General features: G+C 38.2%; 1 protein-coding gene across 1 annotated transcript in view; it reads right to left on the bottom strand.

The window, feature by feature from the left end:
- The window catches only part of LOC587157 (ATP-citrate synthase), a 49,762-nt gene extending 35,380 nt beyond the window's left edge, over positions 1-14,382 (bottom strand). The window contains exons 1-4 of the mRNA XM_030985168.1: positions 14,280-14,382; positions 9,089-9,306; positions 2,967-3,089; positions 2,314-2,475 (exon numbers count right to left, since the gene is read on the bottom strand). Coding sequence (XP_030841028.1) covers positions 2,314-2,475; positions 2,967-3,089; positions 9,089-9,241 — 438 coding nt within the window. The 5' untranslated portion in view covers positions 9,242-9,306; positions 14,280-14,382. The remainder of the gene's footprint in view (positions 1-2,313; positions 2,476-2,966; positions 3,090-9,088; positions 9,307-14,279) is intronic.
- Positions 14,383-14,590: the final 208 nt, after the last annotated feature.

Genomic DNA, 14,590 nt, shown 5'->3' with positions numbered 1-14,590 from the left:
TTATATCATAATGCATTTATCATGCTTCTGTTTTCAGGACCTTGAAGTGATATACTGTATGTAAACATTTCCTATATTTATCATGTTATCATTAACCATGCCTATTTTAAAACTAGTTACATCAATAAAACTTGTTTGAACGGTCTGAAGATTAATTTTAGTAATACCCATGCAGTACAAATGAGGGTGTCTACTTTTAAGTTATCTTCTAAGTCAACATTGCTTTATTGGGTAAGCCAGGTAATTTTTTTATAGGTAATCTAATCAAATGGGTGTCTCTATTATTAAGTTATCAAAACTACTTTTATTGCTATTTATATCATAATGCAGCTATCATTGTTCTATTTTTAGGACACTGAAGGACTATATTTATCCATTTCCTATATTTATCATGGTATCATTAATTACACCTATTTTTAAACTAGTTAATAAATTGTGTTTGTAGTGTTTATATTAAGAACTCATTAAGAATTCATTTTAGTAATACCTTAGGATACATGTACATGTACCAATGGTACCAATGAAGTACATATTTGCAAGACTTCTCTTGGACTGCAAATCAATTTCAGACAGAGCTCTTAACTAATCCCTTGTTTGTTTGTGTCTCCTTACAGATAGTTAATTAGTTATGTAAAGTTCCTTAATTAAATTTAATTAAATTAAGTTTTTCCATCGCCCAATGGCTGCGATGGTCATCTTATTAACAAGGGCCAGGTCTTCATCTGTGCAACTCGTTCCGCCGCACTGCAAGATATGGTCCATCTAACCCCTGATCACCAATTATTCAATTCATCAGCTACATTATGTTTCATTACATCTCCAGTGAAAAAAATACACAGGGGCTCGGGGCGAATTAGCCCCCGAAATGCCTAAAAGAGCCCCTATAAATTTGCATAGAGTTCAATGCAAAACAAGTTTTAGAATGTTATTTTCATGCAGGCAAGCTTGAAAAGTAGCCCCCAAAAAATAAATATTAATTTTTTCCCTGTACATCTCTGTGGATTGATTCCATCTTGCATACATTGTATGTTGGGTACGCCGCAGACAAGCTAATATATTTTACAACGACAAACTTTGCTGAACAAATATACACCCGTGTAGAAAGACCACCTGTATATAAAGGCAACATTTTATGTTTCCCTTGACAATGGTTTCTCATTAAAACGTGTACATAAATGTAAAGACCACCTGCCCATAAAGACCACTTTCCTTATCTCCCTTGAGCAATCTTTATACACATGTTTCACTATACACGTACCTAAACTACATACAATTTAAAGACCGTCTGCACTAGTTTGGCCAGGGGGATTAGAACTCCCCGAAAGGTCACTGACAGGTGGCTATCTCATCAAATCAGCTCTCAAATAAGATAAGAAAAAGGGGATCATGGGAGACCAACAGGCACCGCTTAGACATTGTTTGCTATATAGAGGGCGCAAGTAGCTATAAGTAGAGCAGTGGGGCTTTAAACCTGACATATAATTTGGTTACGTAATCTGTGGTGGTTCTAGCCTATAATCTAGGCGGAGTGCCGAGCTTTTTTCTTTGCTGCTAGACTAACCTTAAGCAGAACGTCTGATACGGCGAGACTACGAACCGTGAGCCGCTCACCGCCTATAATCACTGGTCTAGCTAATCAATATTCATATATATTCAAAATGGCGGATCTATGAATCATTCAACAGCCCTACCAAATAAGGTACACCTATGTTACGTTCGACCAATCAGATATAAGAAACCAACGGCAACGACTCGAGTCATCATGATCATAGAATCCGTGGTCGCGTAGAAAATCACAGCACAAGGGGATTGCTTGGTATATTGCACTCTTTCCAAAACCAGTAGGTAACGCAACAAAAATATCCCTGCCGGCTTCAATAACGCTACGAATAGCGCATTCCTGCAGTTCTCTGAATTTTCCATTAGGAATGCCTAGTTTGTTGGCCGCATATGATAAACTTTCTCGCAGAAGATCGTCGTCGCATGAACTACCCGCCATCTTGGATGAAGAAAATGACGTAATGTCACGTGATTTATAATATGCATATGCATAGACTCTTCTCCATACGTGTTTCTGATTGGTTGAGTTCATTTCGTATTCATGAGGTTTTTTCGTACGAAAAACTGCCACGGATTCATGGTCGATAATAAAAAAACAACGACTAAAGCTAGACCAGTGATTATAGGCGGTGAGCCGCTTCGCGACTCACGGTTCGTAGTCTCGCCGTATCAGACGTTCTGCTTAGGGTTAGTCTAGCAGCAAAGAAAAAAGCTTGGCACTCCGCCTAAATTATAGGCTATGGTGGTTCCTACCTTGGCGTCGACATCACCAACGTCAACACCGCCCTCGTGGGTGAAGAGAATGACATCACTAGCTCGCTGGCAGTAGATACAGACGTAGAACTCATCCTCTGGTTTGTGAGCAACAAACGGCTCGATCAGGAAGTTCTTCAGTTTGCCGTTAGCAGCTCCAACCTGTAGAGATTATCAAGAAAATATGCTATCTCATGAATTCTATATTAAGAAAAATCTCCTGAACACTAACACAATCCTACAGGAATGAAATGTAAATATAAATAATAAACATTGAAAGTTTTTTAAATCTATTTTTTTCATTAAAAAAAAAAGAAAAATCAATTGATATGGCAATTGGCTATCGTGATCAATACAATAATGGTTAAAAGACCTACTACGTTATACATGTCACTGAATCTCCTGTTAGTAGTGCCACACAGTATAACAAGGGGTTGATGAATAGTTGTACTATATATGGAAGTTGTTCAAAGTGCTAGAACAAGCATTAATAATCCACAAAACATTATATTTCCATATGGTTAACTTTTGTGAAGTTTCTATGGGAAGTTGGGAACAACATACTATTTGATGTGCAAATAGTAAAGCAGTATGAACAAGTAACGGCAGTCAAGAACAATATGGAAAAAATGATGAATGATATCTAGTCCTACCTCAATATTCTGTCCTAGTCTGGTAGTAAGCCAGTCTTTGACACCTTGTAGATCAGCATTGACTTTGATGAGACCAAGTTTGCCACGACGTTTGATTAGCTGATCAGGCTTCACAACCAGACGCTGTCAGGAGATAGATGGGAAAATATATTAATGATAATGCTTTTCTTTTATTTAGAGTTAATGCATATCACATCTTTAGAAAATCATTGAGTCTCACTTTAGTGTTAGGAGCCTTTATCACAATGTACTGTACATCAGGATGATCAGATACTAGATATAAACAAGGGAATATCTGCAAACATACATGTGCATTTGAAAAAAAGAAAAAGGTGTAAAAAAACCTGTAAGGGTAGGAGGGAGAGGGAGAGAGAGGGAGAGAGAGAGAGAGAGAGAGGGGGAGGGAGGGAGAGAGAGAGAGAGAGAGAGAGAGAGAGAGGAGGAGAGAGAGAGAAGGGGGAGGTGGGTGGGCCTATTATGATCACACATCAAAACACTCAAATATCCCTCAGCAGCATTCAATTGTTTTTCAATTTATCAACATTTCTTGTCTCTCCCCTCCCTCTTTCCTTCTCTCTCTCACTCTCTCACTCCCTCCCCTCCCCCCTCTCTCTCTCTCTCTCTCTTTCTCTTTTGCATTCTCTCATCTGCAACAGCTAGGTGGAAGTGATCCTTTCACTCCCAGGGATGGCTGTAGATTGCCATTCCTATGGGGAGTGACAGGTTCTAAATTAGATTATCAGTGATAAATCAATCATCGCCAATCAATATCTTTATCAGTAGGACCTTCATGGAACCTTGCTCTGGGGAATATACACTGCACAATGTGTACACATGGATGTCAAACATGAATTATGTCTAGACTGTTGCTACAATGCCTTTGTCTGTATACATGTGTAGTGTATGTAGTGTATGTACATGTATGTCGGCTAATTCTTCAACATCTTCACTAGATAGTAAAGGACTCTTTAGAAACTGAATATTTACTTATGTCACATTTTGTTGCAATCATTATCATTATCACAATGAAAGATGTATATCTTTATCATTATTACAGATATACATTTATACAGTAGGTTTGCGGGTGCACCATGTGTGAGAGAGAGGGAGAGAGGGTTGAGGAGTCCTGAAAAGGACTCTGACTCAGTAATCTTTCTTGGGGGAGTGTAGTCCTGAAAAGGACTGTTTGTTATCTTTCTTAGCATATAGTTCTAAGGAGAACTATAGCGCTTGAAGAGGATGAGTGGCTCGACGTTTCAAACAGGTTGACTTTCCATCGTCAGGACTACACTCCCCCAAGAACGATTACCGAGTCAGAGTCCTTTTCAGGACTCCTCAATCCTCCCTCTCTCTCACATGGTGCAACCGCAAACCTACTGTATATCTACATCACCATGCAAGCCGACACTTACAAGCAGCAACTATATACACTTACATCCAGAGCACAATATTTTTTGTTCAAGTTCTGTTGTTAGAAATGTTATGATAGTGTAAATGATTACATGGTAGAGTCCTAATCAATGTGCAATCAAATGTCAATGCTGTTTCAATTAATGCATGCAATGTTAATAAACAGAGCATTGGGCCTACTGTTTATTCACTTATATGCAGTAATGATGTCTTAATAAAGTAATAATGAATACAGCAAGGATGTGATCGTGGGAGTACTGGAAAGGTTAAATCCAATCTGCATAGGAATGCATCAACTTGTTGATTAAACTTTCTATTTAAATACATTCACAATTTCCCAGTCCTTACAAGATGATACTATACTATTATTCATTAAGTGCGGAATAGTATGCTACAGCTTTATGTTTTTATGCTCAAAAATTGAAGAAAATAAATAATACAAAAATGGTGGCAAGGTTGTCTTAAACTTTTAAGTTTATCTCAATTCTCTCTCCAAAATGTATTAGATAGGTTAATTTGATCATTTTATCCTGCTCATTTCTTTACCCCTATCTTAAATGCCAAAGATTCCCATATTCTAGAAATTACCCTTGGACTCGGTCAAATACCAGTACATGCATCTTTAATGTACAGACATTTCATAGGCAGGAAGGAAGCGAATTTGATACCAGCATTTCTATGAATGGCATTCACACATCCTGTCTTTGAAGGGCCCAGGATAATTGCAGGCCCCCTCTAATTTTAATCCCAGAGCAATGCAATGGATTCATTACATTACATCATACCCATAAGCATTTCTTTGGCAGTAAATATTCTAAAAATTGTCTACTGTAGGGCTGTATTGTATCTTCTTTTAGTAACTTTAAATGAAAGTTAGAGTTGCATTATGTGTATTTGGACAATTAACAAAAGAAAAGCTGTCAAGTTTGCCAATGGATTAAAACAAAAATTAACACCAACTACAGTACAGTACGATGAATATTTGTCCTCATATTGTTAACATTTTGTCAAATGGGCTGTTTTTGATCAAAAGCAAAGGGTCAGGTTTAGTTTCAATTTATTTATCTATTATTCTATTTATACATGTATGTATTTACTAAAATTCAGAATGGCCTTTTGACAGTTTATCCCTGAATGCATTTTTCATTATCAGACATTACCTTTAAAGCATTATCATAAAAAACTTCAAGCAAACAACCTGTTATGTTCGGGACCTGCGAGCACTTAGAGTTTCAGATACCTTATCCAGTCTGCACTTGCTTTCCTCGTATCGCATTCCCAATATAAACATCCAAAATGTCAAACAGTACTTGGCAAAATCAATTAGGTTTTCTAACGAGATTGCCACGGCCGGCTCTGCGGCTAACGTGACTTGCTAGGGAATTGAATTCATCAGTACAATTTGGGAGGGTTGTACTATGCGCATACCTAAGCACGTATGAGTTTGGGTTAAAGTAGTCAAGAGATCTTCCGGGAAAAACCATGCTTTGATTACATGTATTCCAATATTCAGCACTCAGCATTGAGAGAGAAACACCGACCTCTATTTTTCTAGATAAAGTTTATTCTGTCTTGTTTTTACAACACTTTTCCATGTAATATTTTTTTTCTTCACATGTCATCATATAATGCATTATAGTATTAATGACTGCTTTGAGAGAAATAGTTGTTTTATTACGCTCAAGGGAAGGTTAGAATTGTGCTATTCCCCGAGGCTTGCCGAGGGGAATAGCCCAATTGTAACCTTCCCGAGAGCGTATGAAAACAACTATTTCTCGAATATTAAAGCAGTCATTAATACTTTTATATGCCGAAAAAATATAGACTAAAAAATAAAAAATAAAAAATATTTTTTATTTTTGTCGAAGATGAGATTCGAACTCTTGCGTACAAAAGGTGAAGTATCTAAAGTCAGCGCCTCAGACCTCTCGGCCATCACGCGCTATTAACATGCATGGCAGTTTTGTACAATATATACATTAAAATGGATTGAAACCGGCTTCGCGTGTGATGAATGCTTCGCAAAAGATCCATATACGGACTCTTCTTTTACTTTTGCAAAGCATATTGGCGCGAACTTAGATCAAGATCTATCGGCAGATGTTGTTTTTTTGTTTTTGGAAGTTTATTTTCGTCTTCATGTCAACAATGCAAGATAAAATTGTCGGTAAGATCGATCGAGATTCAATTGTATTGAAATTACCGACCAATCCTTCGCACACATACGGTATCCTCCATCGCTCAAACCATTTTTTAACATGTAAACCTATGGGGTAACCATGGAGGCTGACCAACTATTTTTAATAACCATGGTTATTAAAATATTGAAATGTTTTAAGCATGGTTACCGAGAATTTTACAGGAACAGTTGAAGTTAATGAATGCAATTTCGAACAATCAGATGGCTGGATTACTTAAGTGAGGTATATAAAAAAAGTTAACAGTCATATGAACTTAAAATCAATCAATGTTGACAGAATTTATATAAATTTGACTGTGAATAAAGAAATACAAAGTAACGACTTTTTAGCTGCATGTTTATTTAGAATCCTTTATATTCTAATAATCTATTTGATGATAAAAGAAGCCATAAAATGGCACAAAAATAAAGAAACTTCAGACTAGAAAAGAAACATTTCCTCCATGAAGGAGTGCTTTGTGATAAACCCAAGTACATCAGACTCAAGATTTCTCATCTAAAATAGCCAAGACATACTAAATGTGCATGAGTGAGAGGTACATTGTATCTCGTGTAGTGCTCAGTCCTTAATTAAGGCAAATTCAAAGGTACTTCTCATGACACCCTTATAAACATGTACATGTATGTTTGTACAAGATGTTGAGAGAAGATCCTTTAGAAATAGGCGTGTCCACATCAGCTCGAGATTGACAAATAGCCCGCTATTTCTGATTTGGGAAATAATCCCGAAGTTATAAATTGCGTCTTCATCAGCTCAAGATTAGACCTCAAAACATGAAACTCGACCTTGAGAAATTAGCTCGAGATATTTTGCTCAGCGTTCACGCATAGTGCGAGTCTTCGATCTGGTGAAGACGCACCAGACAAAGAGCGGGATATTTTGCAAACTATCCCAAGATATCTTGGGATGATTATCCCGACCAAATATCTCGCTAGTTGCAACTTCGGGCTGATGAAGACGCAAACTAACTGGATAATTTGCGATCGGGAAAGTTGAAATAGCAGGTTATTTGGCAATCTCGAGCTGATGAAGACAAGCCTAATAAGAAGTGTTCTTGGTTTCTTCCCAGTGGCAATGCAGTGCTCACTTGAAATTGAAGTGCCCTACTTGTACATCTCATTTCATGCTTCTCCCCCCCCCCCCTTTCCCCTCCTTTCCCCTGTCCTACTTTCCTACTTCCACATGTACAGTACATGTACATGTGTATTGTACATGTTCTTTTTAGGCATGCACAATTGCTTTGTGAAGTACATACACGTATCTATGGAAGAACAGTTTTGCTGTTTTGAACAATTTTGGCTCAAAATTTTGGGCGATGCCCAGCTCACAAAAATATACACGTAATAAATTCATTAACCAAAATTCAGAAATACCACTATCACCACCAGCAAAGAAGTGGAGCATAGCGTACGTTCTTATTAAGATGATATCAATGGGATATTCTCAAACATCATTGAAGAAGAGAAAAAACATGTACATGTATCAACAATATTCTAGCAGTTCTTTACATGAATGAGCTGATCATTCCCTTTAAGGTACAGTACATGTAGATGTGTAAAACCTGCACACAATGATTAAATAAACAATCCCTTCAAGCATGTAATATCCTTGATTGGATATCACACCTCACCTATCAATATAACTTAGTGGTAACAGACCGTACCACAGGGGAAATAATTACCCATGTCAGATGTCTAGCATGGACTGCTTGGAAGTCATTTTTTGCTTTAAAAAAAATATATTGTACCCTTTCATTCTCTTTGTGTCAATGTTAGACATGCTACATGTATCATATTTTTGAAATATATGTGAAGAGGGTGGGAGAGGGAGAGGGGAGCAAAGTGATAGAACAGAAGGGGAGGGGAGAGAAAGAGGAGGAAGGGCGAGAGTGATACAAGAAGAGAAAGGAGAGGTACAGGAGTGAGGGAAAGTGAGTGAGAGAGAAAGAGAGAGAGAGAGACCAAGAGACCAAGAGACATGGAGAGAAAGAAGGGGGTGGAAGAGACAGATTTATAGAGAGGAGAACTAAATGGAAAAAAAAGGTGGAATATATAGAAGAGAGAGAGAGAGAGAGAGAGAGTGAGTGAAAGAGGGGAGGGGGAGAAAGGGAGGGAGGGGCACTCATCTTACTCATTCAAGATGCCCCCTTAAATATCTACTATTCTAAATTATGTGGTTTTAATCATTTGTTTTAAAAATCCACTGTTTTTCTATTCTTTGCTGGTCACTTCTCGATAGATCTACTACTTTATACAAATCTATACTGTCTAAATTATCATTTGGTTTTGATTTGATTTTGTTTTTTCTCCCCACTTTACATATTTCTCTTCTTTTTTTTGGGGGGGGGGGATGGGGGAGGGTAGATACCGTTTTAACTTTCCAAAGTTAACTCTTCTTCCTCCATCATGAAAAAAAATAATGTATGGCACATTCACATACACTGACATCACAACACACACACACACACACCAAAAAAAACAAGCATCCCTAATTTTGTGTTTTATTTCTCACCTCTGTCAGAAGCCAAGGGTTTGCATTGACGAGTTCATCCCAGTTAACCTCCTCTGTTACCGTGGCGCCACGGTACGGTGCGACTGATGCTGATTTGAGATGCCTTCCCAGAAGGGCTTTACCTCCTGCTTCTCGGATTGCTTTCGCTGACATCCTGAGGTGGGTTGAGTTACTCACAGATGGGTTTCAGTAGGAAAGAGAAAAGGATGCGACTTGATCTGAAAATACAATTTGAGAAAAATAGGAGAAAGGACATTTCAAATAATTCTGCGGCAGCTTTATAGCAAAATTGGAATCGCAATAAATGCAGACTGACATACTAAAGCTTTTTATCTTGAATCCATCAGAGTATTAATGAACAGAAAGTAGAGTACTAGGAATGGAAAAAGAAAGTGAAGTTAATGAATTGCACATTAAAGCATAACATTGTAAGTCCAAGGACTGGCATTGAAACAACTTTCCAATGTTTATTTGAGATAAAGTCACATCTTTTTCTGCCTGATTATGTCCAACCCAACATTATACAAATAGATGACACAAGTCATATTTCAAATATGTTACTTGTACATATGACAGAAGCAGGCCTTATAAATATACATGTGCATGTAACTTATTATTCTTTTTAAATGGTACTAAATCATTGCCTCAACAATATTCAGTATGGATAATGTACATGTAACTGGTGAGGAATTTTCAGTATTTCTAATGAGACATTTTCAGTGATGACACACAAGTGCCAGTACTATGAGACTACATGTAGAGTGACGATTTTAGTAACACTCGGTCCAAACATTAATCAGTTCAAACAACAGAACATACAACATTTATACCTGTGATTGGCACTGTATTCACCCACAAATAATATTTCCAATCTTCAGCCACACGTATGAGGTAGAGTTGGCAATGCAGCATTGAATGGCAATGAATGAATCAAGTTGCTATGAAGCTTTGTTTAGCATGTAAGAATGTGTGTGTCTACTTGTGGAAGTACCCTCAAATAAAAGTTGATGTTTGAAAGTAACACCAGCAACTTTTTTTGGCTGGTAGTGTCTTAAAACAGAGTCATGGTATTCTCTCCATTGCATTTATAGGTACATGTGTGTGCTTACATTCTTACACACCTCACTTCCAACTTTTATGTAGAAGAAAAGTATTTAGCTTTAAATTACTAAAGAGTTCCCAGAGTTCTATCCAAACCATCCTCATAAAATCAAACAATTCATCTTCAGAATTAGAAGCTTTAAAGTTCATAAATAGCTCATATTATATCAGTTGAATATCTGTGGAAGTGGTCCCCAAAGTCTCAGACCACGACTGTCCTATCGTGGAGTTGGATATGCCATCTCCCAGACGGCCGCAAGTGTGTAGGAAGATTCTGATGTACAGTACTCTAAGGCTAACTGGGACAAGGCAGACAGTGGAACTATCAATGATCTGTCAGGACTGCCTTCAAGACTGGAATAAAAAGAGGGGTACAGTTGCACATCTTGCAGTCTTGCAGCAGCAATTCCTTTCTTCCATGAATTACCAACAAGATAAGACAGCTCATCAAGAAAAGAGACAGGCTGAGCAAAAGCATTAACGACTTGCCAGTCAAGATGTCTTGGACTGTCAGGCTCTTTGCTGATGATGCTATCATGTATCTGACCATCCAGACACAACAAGATGCAAATGACCTTCAAGAAGCTGTAAATGCACTTTAGGCAACTGGGCTTCAGACTGAAAGATGGAACTAAACACCCAAAAATGCCAGGTCATCACTGTCTTTAGGAAAAGAACTTGCATCAATCAACCACCAGTACTTGCTGAATGGTTTTGCTCTGGACTCTGTGACACCCACCAAGTACCTTGGCATCACCATCACACAGGACCTGAAGTGGAATCAGCACATCGCCAGCACCTGCCAGAAAGCAAGCAACACCCTTGCTTTCCTCAAGAGAAATCTGAAGATAAAAATCTCCTGCAATAAAGGGCGCGTTTATCGGGGCTTGCCACTAGATATGTACATATCGTACCCCACTATTGAACCCCACTATCATACCCCACTATACGATCGTGATTTGCGGGATGTCGCGTTTATCGTCCCTTCACGATTAAAAAAAAAGGCCTTGTGTCTGCCCAGCTGTTTTGACCCGGGAAGCAGACAGTTTCTCGGAGGTCAACTTCACACACATGCTTGTACACAACACCTGGGTGGTCCTATTTGTATGTGAGGTTCAAAACAGCTTTGCGTTTATCGATCTCTCAGAAACATGATTCTGGCTGTATGTCACATACAAAACACACCTTTTTGCGTCTTTAGATATGCCCATATCTAAAGCCCTTTAAACTAGATGGAATTTTGACTGCGCGCAGTCGAAAATGATGCCTCCGCCATAGAGCAATTTAAACAAGTTTGGAGTTTAAATCTCCAGTGGTTCTTGAGATATCATGATAACAATCTCAATGTATGGAATTTCATAAGTTGACCTCTGTGACCCTTGACCTTTGACCTACGTGCTCCAAAATCTAATCAGATTGTCTTCCTATGGTGATACACACTATCATTAAGTTTGAAGTTTAAATCTCCAGTGGTTCTTGAGATATTATGATATGGTGATACATACTATCATTAAGTTTGAAGTGAAAATTCTCCAGTGGTTCTTGAGATATCGCGATAACGATCTCAATGTATGGAATTTCATAAGTTGACCTCTGTGACCCTTGACCTTTGACCTACGTGCTCCAAAATCTAATCAGATTGTCTTCCTATGGTGATACACACTATCATTAAGTTTGAAGTTTAAATCTCCAGTGGTTCTTGAGATATTATGATAACAATCTCAATGTATGGAATTTCATAAGTTGACCTCTGTGACCCTTGACCTTTGACCTACGTGCTCCAAAATCTAATCAGATCGTCTTCCTATGGTGATACATACTATCCTTAAGTTTGAAGTTTTTACATCTCCAGTGGTTCTTGAGATATCATAACAATCTCAATGTATGGAATTTCATAAGTTGACCTCTGTGACCCTTGACCTTTGACATACGTGCTCCAAAATCTAATCAGATTGTTTTCCTATAGTGATACACACTATCACTAAGTTTGAAGTTTAAATCTCCAGTGGTTCTTGAGATATCATGATAACAATCTCAATATATGGAATTTCATAAGTTGACCTCTGTGACCCTTGACCTTTGACATACGTGCTCCAAAATCTAATCAGATCGTCTTCCTATGGTGATACATACTATCCTTAAGTTTGAAGTTTAAATCTCAAATGGTTCTTGAGATATCGCGCTAACAAACTCAATACAAGGAATTTCATAAGTTGACCTCTGTGACCTGTGACCTTTGACCTACGTACTCCAAAATCTAATCAGATCGTCTTCCTATGGTGATAAATACTATTCCCGAGTCTTAAGTTTAAATCTCAAATGGTTCTTGAGATATCGCGCTAACAAACTCAATACAAGGAATTTCATAAGTTGACCTCTGTGACCTGTGACCTTTGACCTACGTACTCCAAAATCTAATCAGATCGTCTTCCTATGGTGATAAATACTATTCCTGAGTCTTAAGTTTAAATCTTAAATGGTTCTTGAGATATTGTGATAACGGTCAAACGGGACGGACGGACGGACGGACGGACGGACGGACGGACGGACGGACGGACGTACGGACGGACGGACGGACGTACGGACGGACAACCCGAAAACATGATGCCTCCGGCACCACCTTCGGTGGCGGAGGCATAAAAAGGCTTTGCGTTTATCACCTTCTAAATTTGCCTGAAAGACGTTTGAGAAACCTGATTCTAGCCAAAAATCTGGTCGATAAACGCAGCCAAAGACCCTGGCGTTCAAGGCCCTTGTTCCTCCATTAATGGAGTTTGGAAGTGCAGTATGGGACCCTTCTGCCCAAAGATCTGTTGACCAGTTGGAAATGGTCCAAAGACCATTGATATTCAATAAGAGCCTGAAGCTTTCAGAAAGTTAGAACAAATCTATGCCCCCCAAAATAGTATGGTAGTGTGACCGTAAATGTACTCTGCACATGACCCAAGATTGCGCACAGATCCATACTTTAGCTTGTAAAAAGCTAGTGCCAACATTTTCTTTAAAATTTGGTGAGAAATTATGAAATTATTGACTAAAGATCAACAAATTTTGCAGTCTTTTGCATCCATTAAGATAAAAATGGAATTTATCATCATTGACAAGGGTCTGGAAATCTTTACTTGATATCATCCAAGTGATAACAACTGATTGGATAATATTTTGCCTTAAAATCTACTGTATGCAATTATCTTGCCTTCAAATTTGATGGATAGCTAAATCTATCAGCTGTACATGTAAGCTCTCATGCATGAATTAAGGACTTGCTGTTATTATGACCCCGATCTGACATCAAATTTTGAGATTGCAATATCGCCAGAATTCTTGGTTACACATTTTCTGGTTGAACTCATTTCCAGTCAGACTCTAAAAATGTTGCTGTCATTTGGTTGTAATTGATGATACAAATTTGTGGAGAATGAGAAAAATCATGCATCGAATATCACATTCTCAAATCTTAACTTTTTTTTAATGTGGACAAACTTTAAACACCCCTGCCCAGCCCAGCTACTCAGGTAATATTACAGTAAATTATCAGCCCTACCATAATAACCTTACCGGTGGGAAAAGAAAGACCATGGCCATGGCCCAGGCCCAGGCCCAGGGCATGGGCTTGGCAATGCAAATAGTATTAATATCAATAATGCTTGTGATGCCATGAAGCACTGCCATGCCACTACTCAGCTCTGTCCACCAACACTGCAATGTCAATGTGTGGAGTGAACGATGGTTTCCTATTTCAAGATAATGCTGATATAACTGACTTTACATTCATGACCTAGAAAGTCGATGTTAATAGACAACAAGCTTAAATAATCTAAATAATGCCATTAATTGCGCCATCAATGGCAGTGCCAGTGAATTATAAGCAGCTGAGCTGAGCTGAGCTGCGGATGAGCTACCAGAAACTGAGAGCCTGCACACGGTTGAGCTCTGGGGGGTTGGTATGTGCACATTACGCACAAATCATTCAACAAAGCATCGACAAAGTACCACAAATTCACGTCTTAGTTCACTCCATTATAAACGCCAATGCATATAAATGCCTTTAGAATATACCAAATAAATAAAATGTTTTCTCTATACTCACTGAATATCTGGATTTGCAGTAAAAACAAGGTTTTTAACGTAACACTCGGGATCCTCAGACCACATCCAGCGAAGCTTCTAGCAGAAGACAAGCGGTCATCACGCGAGATAAGCGTGTGTATTATATGCATCATGATCGAATGATCGGTGACCTTACCTAGTCTTTGATGAAGACCCTGAGTTACTTATTTTCAACTTTTGACAAAATACACAACAAGTAAACAACATAAAGTTGTTGGTTTTGATTTTGAGAGAAACAGTTATTGAAACGAGATAAAATAGAACGTATGCATAGGTAATTTTGATATACAA

The sequence above is a fragment of the Strongylocentrotus purpuratus genome, unplaced genomic scaffold, assembly GCF_000002235.5.
Source record: "Strongylocentrotus purpuratus isolate Spur 01 unplaced genomic scaffold, Spur_5.0 spur5_contig_835, whole genome shotgun sequence".
Classification (NCBI taxonomy): Eukaryota; Metazoa; Echinodermata; class Echinoidea; order Camarodonta; family Strongylocentrotidae; genus Strongylocentrotus; species Strongylocentrotus purpuratus.
This window is presented reverse-complemented; position numbering and strand designations above follow the sequence as displayed.